Source organism: Myripristis murdjan, chromosome 22 (genome assembly GCF_902150065.1).
Source record: "Myripristis murdjan chromosome 22, fMyrMur1.1, whole genome shotgun sequence".
Taxonomy (NCBI): domain Eukaryota; kingdom Metazoa; phylum Chordata; class Actinopteri; order Holocentriformes; family Holocentridae; genus Myripristis; species Myripristis murdjan.
The window spans coordinates 4,314,564-4,331,783 of NC_044001.1; the positions used below are offsets into that span (position 1 = coordinate 4,314,564).

The following is a 17,220-nucleotide window of genomic DNA, read 5'->3' on the forward strand; positions in this document are numbered from 1 at the left end:
TCTCGACTGTAATGAAGCGATTTGGTCAGTTTTTTTTTATTTCCACTGGTTTTATTATCAAGGTGATCAAGGCATCCCCGGTTTTAACTCTCGTCTATTTGAATATTTATGTGAGCCCAAGCCGAACCTCCGTCGTGTTGAAACCGTCCGGGACGCGGGACGGCCCGAGCAGATGTGACACCACCGGCCTCCCGCAGACCACGAGGCCTCAGGGAGCAGAGCCCTCGCTCCCCGTCCATTAGAGATGACAAAGCGGTGATTTATGAGCCGGGCGGACTCCCACAGCCATAACTCCATAATGAGTGATAATAACTGGACATTATCATAATCAATCTTCCCCTCTTAATCAATTTTAAATGTCACTGCGCCTGGCTTCCAGACAGATGGGGCCGTCCCCTGGCCCCGTCAGAGTGTGACATGAGACTGTGTGTGTGTGTACGTGTGTGTGTGTGTGTGTGATTCATGTGCATATGTGTGCAAAGAGAAGGAAAGTGTGTGTGTCCCGCTATGTGACAATATGCCTGTCTGACAGCATGTGTGCATTTTTGAGTGAATGTGCATGGATGGTGTGTGCATGAATGTGGCAATGTGTGTGTGTGTGTGTGTGTGTGTGTGTGTGTGTGTGTGATGTATGTGCCAAACAGTGTGTGTTCTGCATTCTTTCCTTTAGAATGAGATCATTTTTGACAGTGTGTGCCTGTTTGACACGATCTGACTCTGTGTGTGTGTGTGTAATTGTATATGATGTATATGTGTGACAAGTGTGTGAATGTGTGAGCAAGTGTGTTCCTGTGTATATATATGTGTATGTATATATAGTGTGTGTGAGAAGCCGGTGTGTGTCCTTGAAGGACAGGAACTTGAGGACCAAATTGTAAGTCCCCGCTGTCTATAGTGGGACGACCTTATACAGTCGGGTGTGAGTGTGTGTTTGTGGGGAACGGGAGGGGGGGCAAGGGGGACACTTGACACCTCTCAACCAATTTACAGGAGTCGGAGGGATTTGCGTTTTCATTAGCCGCGGAGAAACGAGCCCACTCCTCACCGGCTTCACCTGTTCAATGAATAAATTACCGCCGCTCGCTTTCCCACGTCAGCGAGGAGCAAACAGCCGACGGGACGCTCGTTTCGCTGGAGTTTCAATCCGAGCTGCATCGTATAGCAGCGGCGGGACCATATTCAACATATGCCAGTGCCAAAAAAAAAAAAAAGTGATAATACGCATCACGAAGCAGAAAAACCAATCATGTCTGCAACGTTTATTCTGGCGTCGGGATCACAAACGAATCCGCTCACCCGTCACAATTTCACGAGCTCCTCTTAGAAATTACAATACCTGCACTTTGTCGTGACAACATGCCCAAACTGTTTATGTTCTGGCATAATCTGCACCGTTATACTCTGTTGTCACTGACTATACACTGCAAAAACTCAAAATCTTACCAAGATTATTTGTCTTATTTCAAGTCAAAAATGTCTTATTACTAGTCAAAATATCTCATTACACTTAAAATAAGACATGATCACCTCAGAAGTAACTTGTTTTTAGACAACTGTCTCTTGTTTCAAGTGAAAATTTGCTTGAAACAAGTGAAAATTTGCTTGTTTCATTGGCAAAATTTGTTTCTTGTTTCTAGCTAATTTTCACTTATTTCAAGTGAATTTTCACTTTTTCCACTGGCAAATTTTGCCAATGAAACAAGCAAATTTTCACTTGTTTCAAGTGAATTTTCATTTGAAACAAGTGAAATAAATTGTCTAAAAACAATTTACCTCTGAGGTGATCATGTCTTATTTTAAGTGTAATGAGATATTTTGACTAGAAATAAGACATTTTTGACTTGAAATAAGACAAATAATCTTGGTAAGATTTTGCGTTTTTGCAGTGTATAACTTTTGGCTGCATTGAATCATGAAGCCTGCGTCTCTTGCTGAATCGGATCATGAGGTAATAATACCGTCCCGTGCCTGTTTCTTATGAAGTGTTGTTGTTACTCTTCAACCCCCCCCAACAAAAATGTTCTGGAAACCTCCGGAGATCTCTCCAGGATGCTTTCCGAGCCACTTTTACTGTTCATCCCGATGGATTCTCCGTGGAAGAGCACGTCTGGCCTTGAGTCGCTCACAAATATGCAACAACAGCTCATGATTGCAAACGTGAGTCACGTCCGGGTTCGCTGCTTTCTATCCCCCAGTGATCGGGCTCAGGAGCGACTCAGCCCAAAGCCACTTCATGAAAGCGTTTTCTGTCACAAACACCTGGAGTCTGGTATTTCCTTGGAAAAAGGAAGTGATGCGTTTCATGTTTCCGGCAGCAGCAACAACAACAACAACAAGAGCGGGTTCTTTGGAAGAAGCAGAAGAAGAAGTGGGTAGACTGAACGGTCGAAGAAAAGAGCGCCACCTGCGGAAACTCCAGCAAAAAGGAAATCCAAATGATCACTTTAAGCTCAACTTTTACATTTAAAGGCGGATTAAACTCATGGAGAATATTCCTTCCATTGAATATTCACAGAAAAAAAAAAAAAAAAACAAGCTCGAGACCCAATTAACAACTTTTGCAGAGTTGTGATCAGAGGAAGGGGAAAAAAAAAAAAAAAAGCAGCGGCAACACCTGTCATGTCACCTGTTAGGCTATTGACATGAATAAAACATGTGGCTCCCGGCGGAGCGGAGTGAGGATGGTTAATTTAGCACGTTATTAACAGAACAAGCCCCCCCCTCCTCCTCCTTCCATCTTCCCTCTAAGGAGGGCCTCTCCTCAGCAAGCCTCCCCGCGGGGGCCCCGTTCAGACAGCAAATCTAATCAAAGCTAATCTAATCAGGTCTTTATACGATGCCGGAGAAACGGTGAAATGACCCAATTCACTTTTCCCACACCAAACGCGTGAAAATCTATTTCTGTCGCTCGGGGTTAGAATGGCTCTTTGAGGAACGCGGAGGGATTCTATGAATTGGCCTTTTATGGTGAATCGATCATACGTGTTTTCCATGAGGAGCGCGGCGACGGGACATACCGCCTTAAATCCATTAGCCCACCGTGATTCAATCACAGCCTTTAACTTGATTTTGAAGCCGCCGTGAAAGTGAAAAACGACATTCTCCAGTTGTTGAGCGATGCACTTGGGACGTCAGGAGTCCCAGGGGAAGGTAAACATCTAGAAATGTAAAAGTTTCCTCTCAAACTCCTTTCCTTTCCGTCTCAGATCACAGGCGGGCTTTTCTGACTGACATCTCTTGGCAATCTTAACACCATCAGGGGTTTTCCAGGGAAACATATGACACATTTCTCTTTGTTCCTCTTTGTTTCTGTTAAGCACACTGGTGACTTTCAACCCAACTAAATTATTCTGGTTAACCGCAGCGGCGACGGCGGTAAAATCTGCATGAGTGCGGCGATGTTTTGTCACCGCTGCTGTCTGTTTTTTTGATTGCCACCTTGTCAAATCCTCTGTAATCAGATGCCGCCATTGTAAAATCTGGTGAGCGCTGACTTCAGCCGTTTAAACACACATAACTCCCGTACATGCGTCCCATTCCCCGGCTGAAATAAGTCACAAACCGAGCTCTGCCTTCTGATTTGATGATGTTGTCTTAGCCTTCGCTGCGTCGCCTCTGCGCTGCCAAAGATCACAATCACTAATCACACCTCTTGGAGTCAAGAAAATACAACATCGAAGGCACATAAATACGCTCTTTTCCCTCGAATGGGCGATATCTTTCCGAATTTTGACCTCATTACAACAAAAACACTCACAAGGCCATAATTTCAACTTGGTACAAGGTGTAATCCAGTCCCGAAGGCCCCCATAATCCCAGTAGACAACATCCTTTAAGGCGGTACAGCCTGAAAGGTTCTCTATAAAGTAGTACGTACACATTTATACCTATATTTAATAACTAAGAAGCAGGAGAAAGTAAGAATGATTGCTAACCAGCTCCTTGGTTATCATAAGAGCTGAGTCTGTGAACGGTTACTATGCGAAAAATAAAAATAGGCTGCAAAGAGTGCAAACTGTCCAATCAAAGTTGAGCACTAAATCCAAAAAACCTCCATGGCTTTACAGCTCCACGCTGACCGAGCAGACCAAAACAGCACTGCAACAGTGGAACTGATCAGTTAATCAACTATTATCATGTCATTTGTTTAGTAAAAATGCCAAAGTTAAAAAAAAAAAAAAAAAAAACACATCTGGCTGTGGCATCACAAATTCTTACAGTTGGTTGTTTTTTTGTTATTCATATAATCATAAAATAAATACTTGGGTTTTTTTTTTGGTTGTTTATCCAACTAACTTAACATTTCTAAGATATGACTTTAGGTTACAGTATGATAGGCTGGGCATTTGCTATTATCTTTGGCCAAAGACAAATTGATTGATTGGGAAAATAATTGATGGATTCATCGACAATATAAACATCATTAGAGCTGATATGATCAAACTTAGATGGGCAGCACTGTCACCTCCCAGCAGGAGAAGGACTTCGGGTTCGTTTGCATGTTGAGCTGGGCTTCCACTGGCTGCTCTCAGTCTCACCCAACTTTCAAAAAAAAAAAAAAAAAAAAAAAAAGGAAAATCAGGTCAGACAGACTGGAGAGCCTAACCTGCTCACCGAGGCTGGGATGTCGGCAAAAGGACGTCCTCATAAAGACATGATTTTTTTTTTTTTTTCCTTTTCATTCATCCTGTGCCAAAGCGGCGGCGGCGGCGGCGGCCATAACTCAGAGCCTGATGTCGACAGAGCAGCAGAGAACCCAACACCTGAGCGAGGCGCTGAACACCAGATACGCCGCGGGCCGGCCTCCGAGCGCAGCACAAGACACGCCTCATGGAAACGCTCTCAAATCCACTCCTGACATTTTGCCCGACGCAGCTGCCCTTCTCCCTCTGCACATTTCTCTCCATTCGAGTCCCCCCCCCTCCCTCCTCCGCTCGCCTTGATAACTCAATATCTGGGCACAAAAGCGAAGGTATAAAGTCATTGTTGGCGCTGAAAGGTGCGCTGACAAAGAGGTTAAGGCAGCTCTGCTTTTCTCTGAGCCGCCGGGAAAGTGATATGGACGCCCTGGGAAAACCCCCGAGCGAGCGCCCGCCGCTCCGCCGACCCACCTGACCGACAAACCGAGCATCTGCATCAGGAGTCTGGAGCAAAGACGGATACAAGCTCAAGGGATGTGAGGAGGCAGAATAATTATTCACGTCCAAACCGAAGGTGGGCTGAGATTCGAAAAGATTGTCATTTGAACCTTAAACTCTTCACTCGGAGGAGAAACTTCAGCAAGGGGGAGGGAGGTTGTGGCGACACACACACACACACACACACACACACGCACTCAAGCCTGCATTCACTGAGAACAGCATAAAAACAGGCCCAAAGTAAATCCACAATTTTGATGACCGATTAATCATTTTAGTCATTTATCGAGTAAAAATGAACTAAACATTTGCTGATTCCAGCATCATTAAGATAAACAGACAGACAGATAGATAGATAGATAGATAGATAGATAGATAGATAGATATTTTATTCATCCCGAAGGAAATTCACAGTTTTCAACAGTATCCACAGATTACAAGATTAAATAAATAAAAAATAAAGAATAAAAGATGACACAGAGACCCAATGTGCAAAAAAACGTGTGCATAGATGTATACAATGTGCATAGATGTGGGCAATGTGCAAATTTACAGTATCAGTACAGTAAGACTGCCTTCCTTTTCTCTGCTCATATCTTTATAAAATTAATACTTTGGTTTTTTTTTGGCAGCTGGTCAGATTCATCACTTTGATCATTTCCCATTTTGTTATTTGTTATTATTTTTCTCACTTTATAGATGAAATGATTCATTGCTCGAATTAAAACAAAACAAAACAAAACAAAAAAAAAGCAGATAAATCGACAAAGAAAACAATGTTTAGCTGCGGCCCGAGTCTTTACCTCGCTCCCTCACACACACACACACACACACTCCTACACGCCTGGATTACTCCAAAGCGAGTGGGCCAAGAGTTTTACACTTTTACACTCCGCGGCTCAGCAGTGTGTCAGAGTGTTACCGGGCTTTCTCCATGAGCCTGGGGTTGGGAAATACGGGGTTACCAACAGAGATTGTGCCCCCCCCCCCAGATGTGTTGAGAAACCCCGACGCTGCTGAACCTTCACCCCGTCCCTCTGGAGGGGACGGTTACAACAGTTTGCACGTCCCTCCTCGTTGCTGCAACGGCACGGAGCGAGGACAGCGTGGCGGGAAGCGAGCGACTTTAATATTCACTTCTGATCCGATTTTTTTGGATGAGTCATGTTCGGAGCTGCTGATTCAGACTCTGCAGCGTTTCCTCCTTGACATCATGTTGAGCCTTCAGGGGCGGCTGACATGTCAAAGTGTTTCTCCTGATTCCTGATGAACTCGCTCCGTGCGATCGCCACTAACATGAGAGCAGCTGATCCACCTTAAAGGTCAGTCCACCTTAAGCGATCCTGTTATGTTCACATTTTTGAACATCCTTTATGTTTGGGGTCAATTTGTTCCCCTGCAGTTTAAACTTCCACAGAATTATTATAACTAAAATTGTTATTAAAGTTTATGTGTCAGGTACTTTATGTTTCTTTGTTGACGACCTAAATAGTCCTTTAAATAAAACATAACTCCCCCCCACCCCTACCTATACATCCAGTATTCCTATTAGGCGACAATGGAAAAATATGCAAATCACCATAAAATCTCACTGATTGATCTAAAATTGGAAAGAAATATTAATTGTTGGTGTTTTAATGGCTTTATATTATTTCTAAGTACAGATTTTTGTTATTTATAACCGATGCGTTACAAAGTGTGTACAGGACATTGAAAATATGTCATCATGTGGATTTCATCTTTACCCGGTAGAACCCATTACATTAGGAACACTCATTAAATATGAAGCAAAAAAAATTATGTTAATCATTTATTTATTTAGAGACGTTAAACATTGACTGGGGTCAAATTGACCCCAAACATAACAGGAGGGTTAAGCGATCCTGTTCCTGACCTTCAGTTTAACCAAGAGGAGCCGAGGCTGACAAAACTCCACGTTCAAACCCGAGAATTTATTGAAATTTTCTCCGTCTGGAATAGACTTTTCAAAATTTGCATGGCTTTACGGAAATCCTCTGACCTGCGGGAACCCCGGGACGACGTCATCAAACTCCAAATAACGCCTGAAAAAAAAAAAAACGCCACAAGCCTCGACCCTCTTCTTCCAGGAGAACAGCAGTGCAGCCGCTACAGGAAGAACGACCACAAACCGTTTTTCTTGCAGGACGACGGGCTTCCAAAACGCAAAATAAACCAGCCGCTCGTGAGTCCATGTGACTTTTTTTTATTCATAAACCCCCCCCCCCTTTCCTAAATGAATTTGGGCAGCAGGAACCTAAACATACCAAACACAGAAATGCAGCAAGGCGAGCTTTCCCACTCGCAGTTTGGACCACAGAAAACAGCCGGTAGGTGTGATCGCACCCTTAAAGATAGCAGAGCGCCAGCGACAGCCGACGCAGGAGCCAAAGTGTTTCTGACGTGAAAAACACGAAGCGACGGGGTTTTTTTCTCTCGCAGGTATTCAGAGGAACACGCAGAGGGGCGATCGAGGCATACGAGCTGCTCTCTCTCTCTCTCTCTCTCTGGCTGTGAGGTCCAGCTGAGCTCCATTAGCCCAGTGAACAACTACTGGGAGTCAAGTGGGAAATTAAGCTGCCCCGTGTGTGTGTGTGTGTGTGTGTGTGTGTGTGTGTGTGTGTAATAACATTCTTTAATCACTTCTGCGCTCCATTCACCCCAGCGCCTACAACGCATGCATTTCATTACCACTAACACACACACGTACACAGTTTCACTCACACACACACACACATGCATACACACAGACATACAGTGGGCATGTGGCAACACACACACACACACACACACAGTCACACCTCATATGCATGCAAATGTATGAACATGCATAGATATACATGCATGCACAGGTATACACATGAGGTATATGCAAACATACACCTCTCTCTCTCTTGTTCTCTCTCTCTCACACACACACACACACACACAGGCATGCCACCAAGCAAATCCCAGGCAGAGCGATCAGTCACACGTACGAGCCAATCAGCAGGCGGCATCGGCGGCGCGGCAGACGGAGCGGCTCATCGCACATTTCACACGCCGGCGGGCGAAAGCAGGTCATCTGACGTGGAGCCGCAGGAAGCGAGGCGGCGTGGGAAAGATGAGCGGGCCCCCGTCCTGACCGCGGTTAACGTCCCCGATCACCTCGGCCCCGCCTCACCTGGCCACCGCACGCACACACACACACACACACACACACACAGGCAACGTAACGGAGACCCACTGTGCTCATCCTGCAGGCTTTTAGGCTTATTAAAGACAAGAGGCCTGCAGGGAGAGCTGGGCGAGGAGGAGAGCAACACACACACACACATGCACACACACACACACACACACACACACACATGCATCTCTCGGTCCAAATGCATTAGTTTTTACAGCTGATATATCAAATTATTCTATAATATCTGCTCCATTAAAAAAAAAAAAAAACGATTTTATTGAAATGCTTTCAGTTTCCAAAGTCCTAAAATGTCAGGTGCTGCAGCCTGAAAACAAAAGTGCAATAAAATTTACTCAATAAAATCACTCAGCTGAATTTTACGCCGAGCAGCTTAAAGAAATGAAACCTGTGAGGCGGCCTCTTCCCATAAATCATCTGAACACCTGAAAAAAAAAACTGAAAATGAACAACAACCGACATAAACAGCAACTGAGTGTAGGGCTGCCTACTTATTTGTACTTTTTGTATATTGTTGTATATTGTATACAGGTTGTTCATTGTATATAGGAATGTCATATATTTTTTCTATTTTATCTTTATTTTTATTTTATTTTATTTTATTTTATTTTTTATTATTATTATCGTTATTATTTTTTTATTATTTTTTATTTTTATTTTTTACTTGCACAGTGCTGGAGTTGTTGCATTTACATTTCACTGCTGCTGTAGCTGTACATTCATGCATGTGACGAATAAATCTTGAATCTTGAATCTTGAATCTTGCAGCTAATGGTCAATTTTTCTGTTGATTGATCTATTGATTCTTTCTCTGGTTGATTGACTGATGAATCATTTGGTGTCTATTAATCACTGGGAAGTTATCAGAGCCTAAAGTGCCGTCTGCAAAGTCTGCAAAGTCCTTCTTTTGTCCGGCCAGCAGCAAAAAACATGTTCTAATGGCATGAACACAGCAAAGTTAAGACTCGGTGTTTGCTGTTTAGAAATAACTTCAGTTGCAATCAATTATCGGAATTAGAACTAAGTCCCTGCCTATTGATTAACTGATTAACTGCCCAATCCTTTCAGCTTTAATTGAATGTGATGTGACTTTAAGATGCACGTAAACAGCGGGGACATCTCAGCGAAGACACAAAAGGATCCTGTAATAAGGGTGAAACACACACACACACACACACACACACACACCAACCCCACACCTCCGTCAAGTTGGCATCACACCCTCCCCCTCCTCCTCCTCTCAGCACTAATCAGCCATAAAAGCTTCGCGGCGGCGGGCGGGGCCTGTGACGGGGGAGAGAGCGGGCGAAACGCGCCAAAGACGCACTTGGCAAATGAGCCCCCAAACGAGACAAGCGCCGGCGGCGACGCCACCGAGCAAAACAACCCGAGACAATGAATCGCTGTCATCCAACATCGCACTTTGTGATTGCTCACTGATACGCCTCGGAGCGGGTGCGTAATCCAATTCTTGCGGCAGCGCGGAGCCAAGCGCAGCATACTGTAACCGGCCCAACGCCACTCTCCTAATGCTGCTCCACTGAAACATTTATTCTACGGCGCTCCGTGGCGGTGGGAGGAGGAGGAGGAGGAGGAGGAGGGGGAGGCCTCCAAACAACAGCTGTTCCACCTCTGTCCCTCCGCGCCGCTACAGCCGAGCCTGTCAGAGCCGCCGCCAGGCCGAGAGGGGGGGGGGGAACTCTGCCAAGAGCGGGCCATGAAACTGAAGGAGTGCGCGCCCCTGATCTACTGATTTACTCACACAGAGGGGTGAGGGGAGGACATAGTGCCTCTAAAAATACCCCATAAGGAGAAAGCGAGAGGGAGACGGGGTGGGGTGGCCGGGTGGGTGCGGGGGGGGGGGGGCGACTAGGGAGGAGAAGAATTAAACGCTTGTTTTTCTCCTCTCCTACAGTAGAGAGAAGAAAAAAAAGCAACAAAAAATGGCATCTTAAGTGTCTGTGCAAAGGACCGGCTCCTAAAAATACACCTCCCTCGTGACAGAAACCTCAAGGAAGGCGGGCGGGGGTGGAAGGGGACGGGGTCGGGAGGAGGGGGTGAGGTGGGTGAGGGCGGGGAGGGTCTGCTTCCCCTCTCTTCCCCAGCATCCCTCCCTCTCGCTGCCCTCCAAGCCTTCCTCGCTCCATCGGTCAATCCCTCCCTCCCTCCCTCCCTCCTTCTTCCCTTTCATGAAAAAAGATGTCACTAAAGACCCAAACAGCCAGAGGGGTTAACATGAAGGGGAAATTATTGGCGAGGAGGAGGTGGTGGAGGGCGGGCGGGCGGGCGGGCGGGGGGGGGCAGAACAATGACTTTTTTTTTCTCCGCTAATTCATGTCAGGAGTCAGTGGCCCAGATACTGAGGCCGACCGAGGGATTCCACTATACCACCACGGGCTACGGGGCACGGCCTCACATAAAAACCCCTCTGTGACTCACCGCCCGTCCCGTTTCAGCGGCCCGGCAGCGCGACGGCGTGCCCGCGAGCCCTCCGCCCCGGCGGGGAGCGGCGTTTCGACTTGCGAAACCCTCCGAGATCTCTCGTCTTCCACGCCTGGGAGCCGATGCCGACTCATGCCAGGTGATTGATGGCAGAAAATTAAAACAAATAGAAGCCTGAAAAAAAGAAAACACCATCACCGATCGGCTCTTCGATCGACTCAAGATGCTGAATTAACGCACTTGAGCCAATGATTTTTTTTTTTTTTTCATCCAAAGAGGATATATATTTATCGTTATTGTGCAAACAGAGTTGGAAAAGGTTGGCCGATCTCACAGCAGTTTTAAAATCTAAAAGCGATTTCAGTCCAACGCCGGAGACAAGCGTGCTTTTGTGCACGGAGCGGCGTGAGAAACCCGGCGGGCTCCTGAGATTCACGCTGCAGATTCCCTCCAACGTCAAACCGAGCGGCCTGCAAGTGGGATTTTCTTCAGCATCTCAAAAAAAAAAAAAAAAAAAAAAAAAAAAAAGTCTTTGCTGCATGAGAATAACATGAAGTACGTGAGGAAATCCCCGACGACAGGCTTCCTTCCACTGGCAGCTGAACGGCACATTCGCTTTAGGGGTTCTTCAGAGTTCACAAACACGGACGTGCGTGTGGACAATAATGACGCGGCGCCCGGCGTGTCTCCGTGTCTCCGCGTGCAGTAAACAGCCAACAAATGCTTTTCCTAACGTCCTCTGACAGGCTGCTGTGAGCGGCCTCAGCCCTCCGGTGCCAGCAGCCACAAATTCTTTAAGTTCAATGTCATCATTAACCAAAACATGTCTGCATCAAATTAACATGATACTATTTTCAGTTATTGCTTACAATCCCAAACACATAATATAAATTACATTTCACTTTGCAGTCAAACTGACCTGAACTCCTGAGCAGCTTGTTTTACTGCTCCTATAATTTCCTATATTTCAACTACCAGCATCTTGGCATTAGCATTTGTATTTTATTAGTGGAATATTAGTGTATAACTGCAGTGTCTAATGCATAAAAATAATTAACAAAGCAATTGCATAACAATAAAAACTTGTGCATATGTATTTCCCTTTTAAAGTCGAACCACTCAGTTGATTTACACGAACCGACCTGGTAACCGCCGTCTCGCTCACTACAGTGCCACAAAACCACAAGTATTTAACTAATTGATTTCATAATTTCATATATAACTCATGAACTCAACACTTAATACAATGTTATCCTCAGAACGAGAAACTAACAATAACTTTTCTTGGTCACTTCGGGCTCGGCAGGTTAGGGTTAGGGTTAGGGTCCTGAAAAATAAACTTGACTCAAAACTACGTCCAAACTCGCCTTTTTTTTTTTAAGTGCTTAGATCGCCTGTAAATCCAGCCGAATCATTAGCGACCCCTACAGTCACAGAAAATAACAGCAACTCCACATGTACTACTTTGACAGAGACTGATTTATGTAGTAGCTATTGACATGTTTTAAAAAAAAAAAATAAGGTCGTGTCAGCTCTTATTTTACTTTTAATAGAGATGAATAGAGTTCAGCATGCTCTCTGAACTGTGAATGAACTATTTACAACACGTTTAGTAATGTTAGTGGTATCCTTACACGCTCTTACGACCATGTCAGTGAGTGTTTGTTAATTATTTGCACGTGCTTCATTGCAATAAGACGTGACCTGGGCCTGTTAGCCGACACCCTGCTGCATGAAAACACATTAAAAGACAATATTTCAAATGCAATCCAACAACATTCAGCATCCATACGAGCTGTTCCAACTTACATTAGCTAAAGGTCACCGCTGTGCCACAGACAAGAAATGTGTGATGCAAATATAGCTTTTAAATTAACTACGGTAGCTGTGACCAGACAAAAAAAAAAAAAAAAAAAAAAAGGAGGGTCCTGAGAGCAAAAACGAAGAAATTCAGCACAAAACACAATCAGAGCCCGCAACCTCGGTCACATATTCACTGTCAGCAGAGCGGCGCGAGGCAGTGACATCACTTTATTCACAACTCTGCTGTGTAGCATGAGGGAACGCCTGTTTATGATTACAGCTGCTGATTAGTGCATTCCCTCGGGTCATAAGAATATCATGTGCACGCTTTAATTGAGCGATATCTGTCCAGAAACATCTCAGAGAACACAGACCAGGAGCAAACACAGGACGTCAGGCAGAGACAGACCTTCAGGACGGGGATAATATGGTGAGACACGACTCTGCTGTTTGAACTGATAATAAATCACAAATTATTTAAATCTGACACTGATGAAACAACTTCAAGGATATGATTTGACACTGATCACATCAAACCTTTGGCATTTAACACGTACTTCTGTGTCAAATTGCGATGAGTTGATATTTTTAAAAATTCTTCTTCTTGAGTATTGTGATATTGATTTCAAAGCCCCCTTGCATCCAATACATCCAGTTTGCATTCAGCAACTCTGCCTGTTTTACTGCTTTGCCCTTGACAGCCTCATCAAAAGAGGCTGAGGAACACTGATACCCCCATGCCCCCCCCTCCACCCCCCCCCCCCCCTCGTCCTGGGTGGATAGTGGAAAATACTGACCCCACACACGCCGAGTTAAACAATGACCCAATAACGGGCCGAGCGTGAACCTGAGAGGCGGCGAGGTAAAGGCATCCCCCGGCCCAGATTGACTGGGGATCTTCACTTGTTTGAGTAGTTGGTGACACTGATATCCACCGCCTGTGTCACACACAACTTAGTGGTAATCGTATCCGCCCGGAGGGCCCCAACTTACTACTTCCATCTTCCCCTCTGCTGACAGCTGACCATGGGGAGTGATGAATGGATAGGTCACATAGCCAGCCAGCCATACAAAACGCCCAATATGTCTGCTCTGGCATGAGCACACTGCCAGGGCTCCATGATTATTGAAATGCTGATTATTTGGGGTGTTGTGATCATTTATAGTTGATTGCACTGATGGTTTGTGGATCAAAGGTATTTAAGTAAACTTGTGGCACTGCAGATCCACATTTTGACTCTTTTAATCAATTCAAAGTGCAGGTCTATGTTTCTTATATGCAGGTGACTGTGGAGGTACATGGCTCTGCTTCCTGCTCGGGGATCAAACTTGTGACATTTCGCCATGACATCCCAGATGCAGAGCTCTGGGTGTAACTGAGACTCATGTAGCAGCGGTTTTAATGGATTTCCACTGCCAAGATTGTTCCTGTTTCCCACGCTGCCTGTGCAAATAAGGAAAGGGAGCGGAATTTGATTGGCTCTGCTGCTCTGTTTAGATTAGATAATAAGTTACCAAACACGTCTTAATGAACACATCTACTGCAGCCTTTTTTATTTTTTTTTTTTTTTCCACTCCAGCACACAACCAACATCTCACTCTGCTCCATCACACTGTAACTGAATCCACAGACGCATGGCCTGTTTGGTAACTCATCAAACCCACACACACACACACACACATGTAGAGCCGTTGTGCGTAAACGTCTCCAAAATCCATTACATTCTCCTGCGCGTCATGCAGGGCGCACGCCTTTATGCGCGCTGCTCCGCTCTGTCAAAATAGCCCAGGCGTGCAGTTCCGGCAATTTCTACAAGTCTCCAAGAAATATGCAAGTACCTCACGACCTGCGGTGTGATATATAGCCGTGCGCCCCGCTAGAGAGCAGGGCGCGCCTCTCCAAAGTCGCCAAATGGACCACGCGCAAGAATGACTGGCACGCAGAGACTTCCACGGGCACTGAACTCGTACAGGGAGCTGGGCTTGCTCAAACAGCCGTAAAACCTGTGAGGTAACGGGTGGTAATGTGTTGTTAGGAGCGAACTCCGGAGGCAAAGTTCAAGAAGAAGAAGAAGAGTTCCTCCATCGGATACAACTGGCCACCAAAACTCACAAAATGGCCATAAATTGCGCTTAATTTTCTGCTTACGAAGCGCACCAATCACCGACAGGAGGAACATTTTAATCAAAATCACAATAAAATCACAAACCCAGGTCAACAAATGGGCACAGCTTGGAGAGAACATCAGTCCTGGGTGCCAACCAAGATGTGATTTGGGTTCCAAGGAGGGTACATTTCTGCTATATGCTAAACACACACACACACACACACACACACACACACACACACACACACACACACACACACACACACAATATCAAACATGAACTCATTCAATCTAAGGAATGGTGAGTCTCCACTCCTCCGTTGCCCCAGTGTCGCCCATGATCCACTTACCGGCCAGGCGTAGTCGAAGCGGATGGCAATCTTTCCGGCGTCACTGTTTCGGCTCTGTCCGGTTTTCTGGCCGCTCTTGAACTGAAAAGTATTCCCACCGATAACGTCAGTAGTTCCCATGCCGTAGGTGCACGGTCCGTTGGTCGTGACCTCCGCTTGGTATTCCTTTAAACACGCTCGGAAGTAGGTGTCGCACTCGTCCTCGCTGCAGCGGCCGTCCGCTGCGCTCCGCTCCCCGTCGCAGCAGTCGCCGCTCAGCAGCTCACCTTTCGGGTTCTCCACGGAAATCAGCTGCAGCTCGAAATACCCGGTGGACTGGCACACCTGGCACGCACGGAGGAGAGGAGAGAACGTCTTGTAAATGAGGTGGAAAACCGACCATGAGCACCGCACTGCACAACAAGATCCACATTCACATGCCATTTTTGTCCACCTGCCTTCAAAAGCGACAAGTTCTGCAAGGGAGGTGACATGTTTGCATGCATGTTCACTTTCAACGCAGATATTACTTTTGTCAATACTTTGACAAGAGGGACATGAAGGCAGATCAAGTCACTAGTGACACACTAAGGAAAAGACACTTGGTGAAAATTCCTAAAAGAAGCAGATTTTTATTGGAAACAAGTGAAAATATCCACACCTTTAGGCAGATTTAAGCTTTTCTCGTCGAAGATAAAAGACTTTTCAACTTGAACCATTTGTTTGGGGTGATATTTTTTGCAGCGTACAGTCACAAACTGATAGTGTAGTGTACGTTTTGGCAGAGTTGAACTTCAGGGCTGGACACACGACCTACTCCAATTCAGCTCACTCCGCAGATCAGGCTACTCTGGCGTGCACTGCAAAAAACACCTTAACAAGCCCGTTAGACTGACTCTCATAGCCTCAACTTGTTTTTTTGTTTGTTTTTTTTTTCCTGAAAACAAGTGAAAACATCTGTCCAGTCGAGTCCTACCAAACACTGAAAGAAGTGAACAGGACAGTGACTGGGACTCGCAGGTTTGAGCACCGTCCTGCTCACCTCCTCAGATCTGAGGGCTCAAACTCTCCCAACAGGTGAAGCTGCACTGGAAACAGAGGAAAAACTAGGAAGCTCATTTCACCCAAATATGAGAGGTTTTTACTTGTTTTATGTATTAAAAAAACAGTTTAAATGATATTAAGATGGATATTTTTCCAGTGTTACGTCTTTACTGGACGTTTAAAACCTGTATCGTTCATTTATTTAGACATACTTTTCACCAAGTCGTTTGCGATGTTGCTGTGTGACTTGAATCTATGATAAAAAGTGCTAAACCAGTTGATATGGACATCTACAGACGACTGCACACAAGCACCATCACTGAAGCCAGTGTTTTAACTTTGCCTGTAAACTGAAAACCTAATTTATCTCCGAAAGGAAGCGCTAAATTAGAAATTCCAAGATCACATGATTCAACTGTCGACCGAGCAATTCAATTAAGGCTGGAATTTAACCCCTCCAAAAACTAAAGCGAGGCCTCGTTTTTAAGATAATCTCCTTCCTGTCAAAAAAAAAAAAAAAAAATGGTGTTTGATGTGTGGGGAAAATGGAGAGAAAAAGCCCTTCTCACCTCAGCCCACAGCGCCAGCAGAAGACACACTAGTGAAAAGCGGTGCGATTTCCCCATACAATTCCACATGGCTCCGGCTGGGAAGTGTTGGTTACCATTAGGGAAATAAAAAAAAATATTTATGTATGTCTCAATCACTCAAAACAAAAAACCTGCAGGATCCCCCTCCTCCTTCTCTCCGAGGCATGCACGGCGCGGAAAAGCGGGCTCTGCTCCCCGGGATGCCTGCGGGTTTGGAGGAGGAAAGCGCACGGCTGCTTGGTCCACGGACGCACAAGACGCGCAAACTCCACTTTCCTCCGCCGCTCAATGCACTGAACAGCGGAGCGGGGAGCAGCGCTGCGTCTGCCCAAAGCCAGAGCCGGTGCTGTGTGCGTGACTGACAGCTCACGGCGACCAATCGCCGCGCCGCCTGGCTCCGTCGTCTGTCAGCCGCAGGCCAATCACGCAGAGGGGGGGCGGGAGGCGGACCTAAGGGAAAATGACGCCTGGTGGTTTTATCATTGAAGTTTGTCCACATGGAAACATGAATTATAGGTATCACGCCTTTTGTTGTCCAAACGAGCTCGCAATGAAACTGCAGCG

The 17,220-nt window shown here is 45.7% G+C and overlaps 1 protein-coding gene across 3 annotated transcripts in view; it reads right to left on the minus strand.

The window, feature by feature from the left end:
• LOC115354602 (protein jagged-2-like) overlaps positions 1-16,932 on the minus strand; it is a 79,801-nt gene extending 62,869 nt beyond the window's left edge. For all 3 annotated transcript variants that reach the window (XM_030045018.1, XM_030045017.1, XM_030045016.1), the window contains exons 1-2: positions 16,636-16,932; positions 15,044-15,367 (exon numbers count right to left, since the gene is read on the minus strand). In XM_030045018.1, the coding sequence (XP_029900878.1) occupies positions 15,044-15,367; positions 16,636-16,704 (393 nt within the window). In that variant the 5' untranslated portion in view covers positions 16,705-16,932. The remainder of the gene's footprint in view (positions 1-15,043; positions 15,368-16,635) is intronic.
• Between the last annotated feature and the right edge of the window lie 288 nt (positions 16,933-17,220).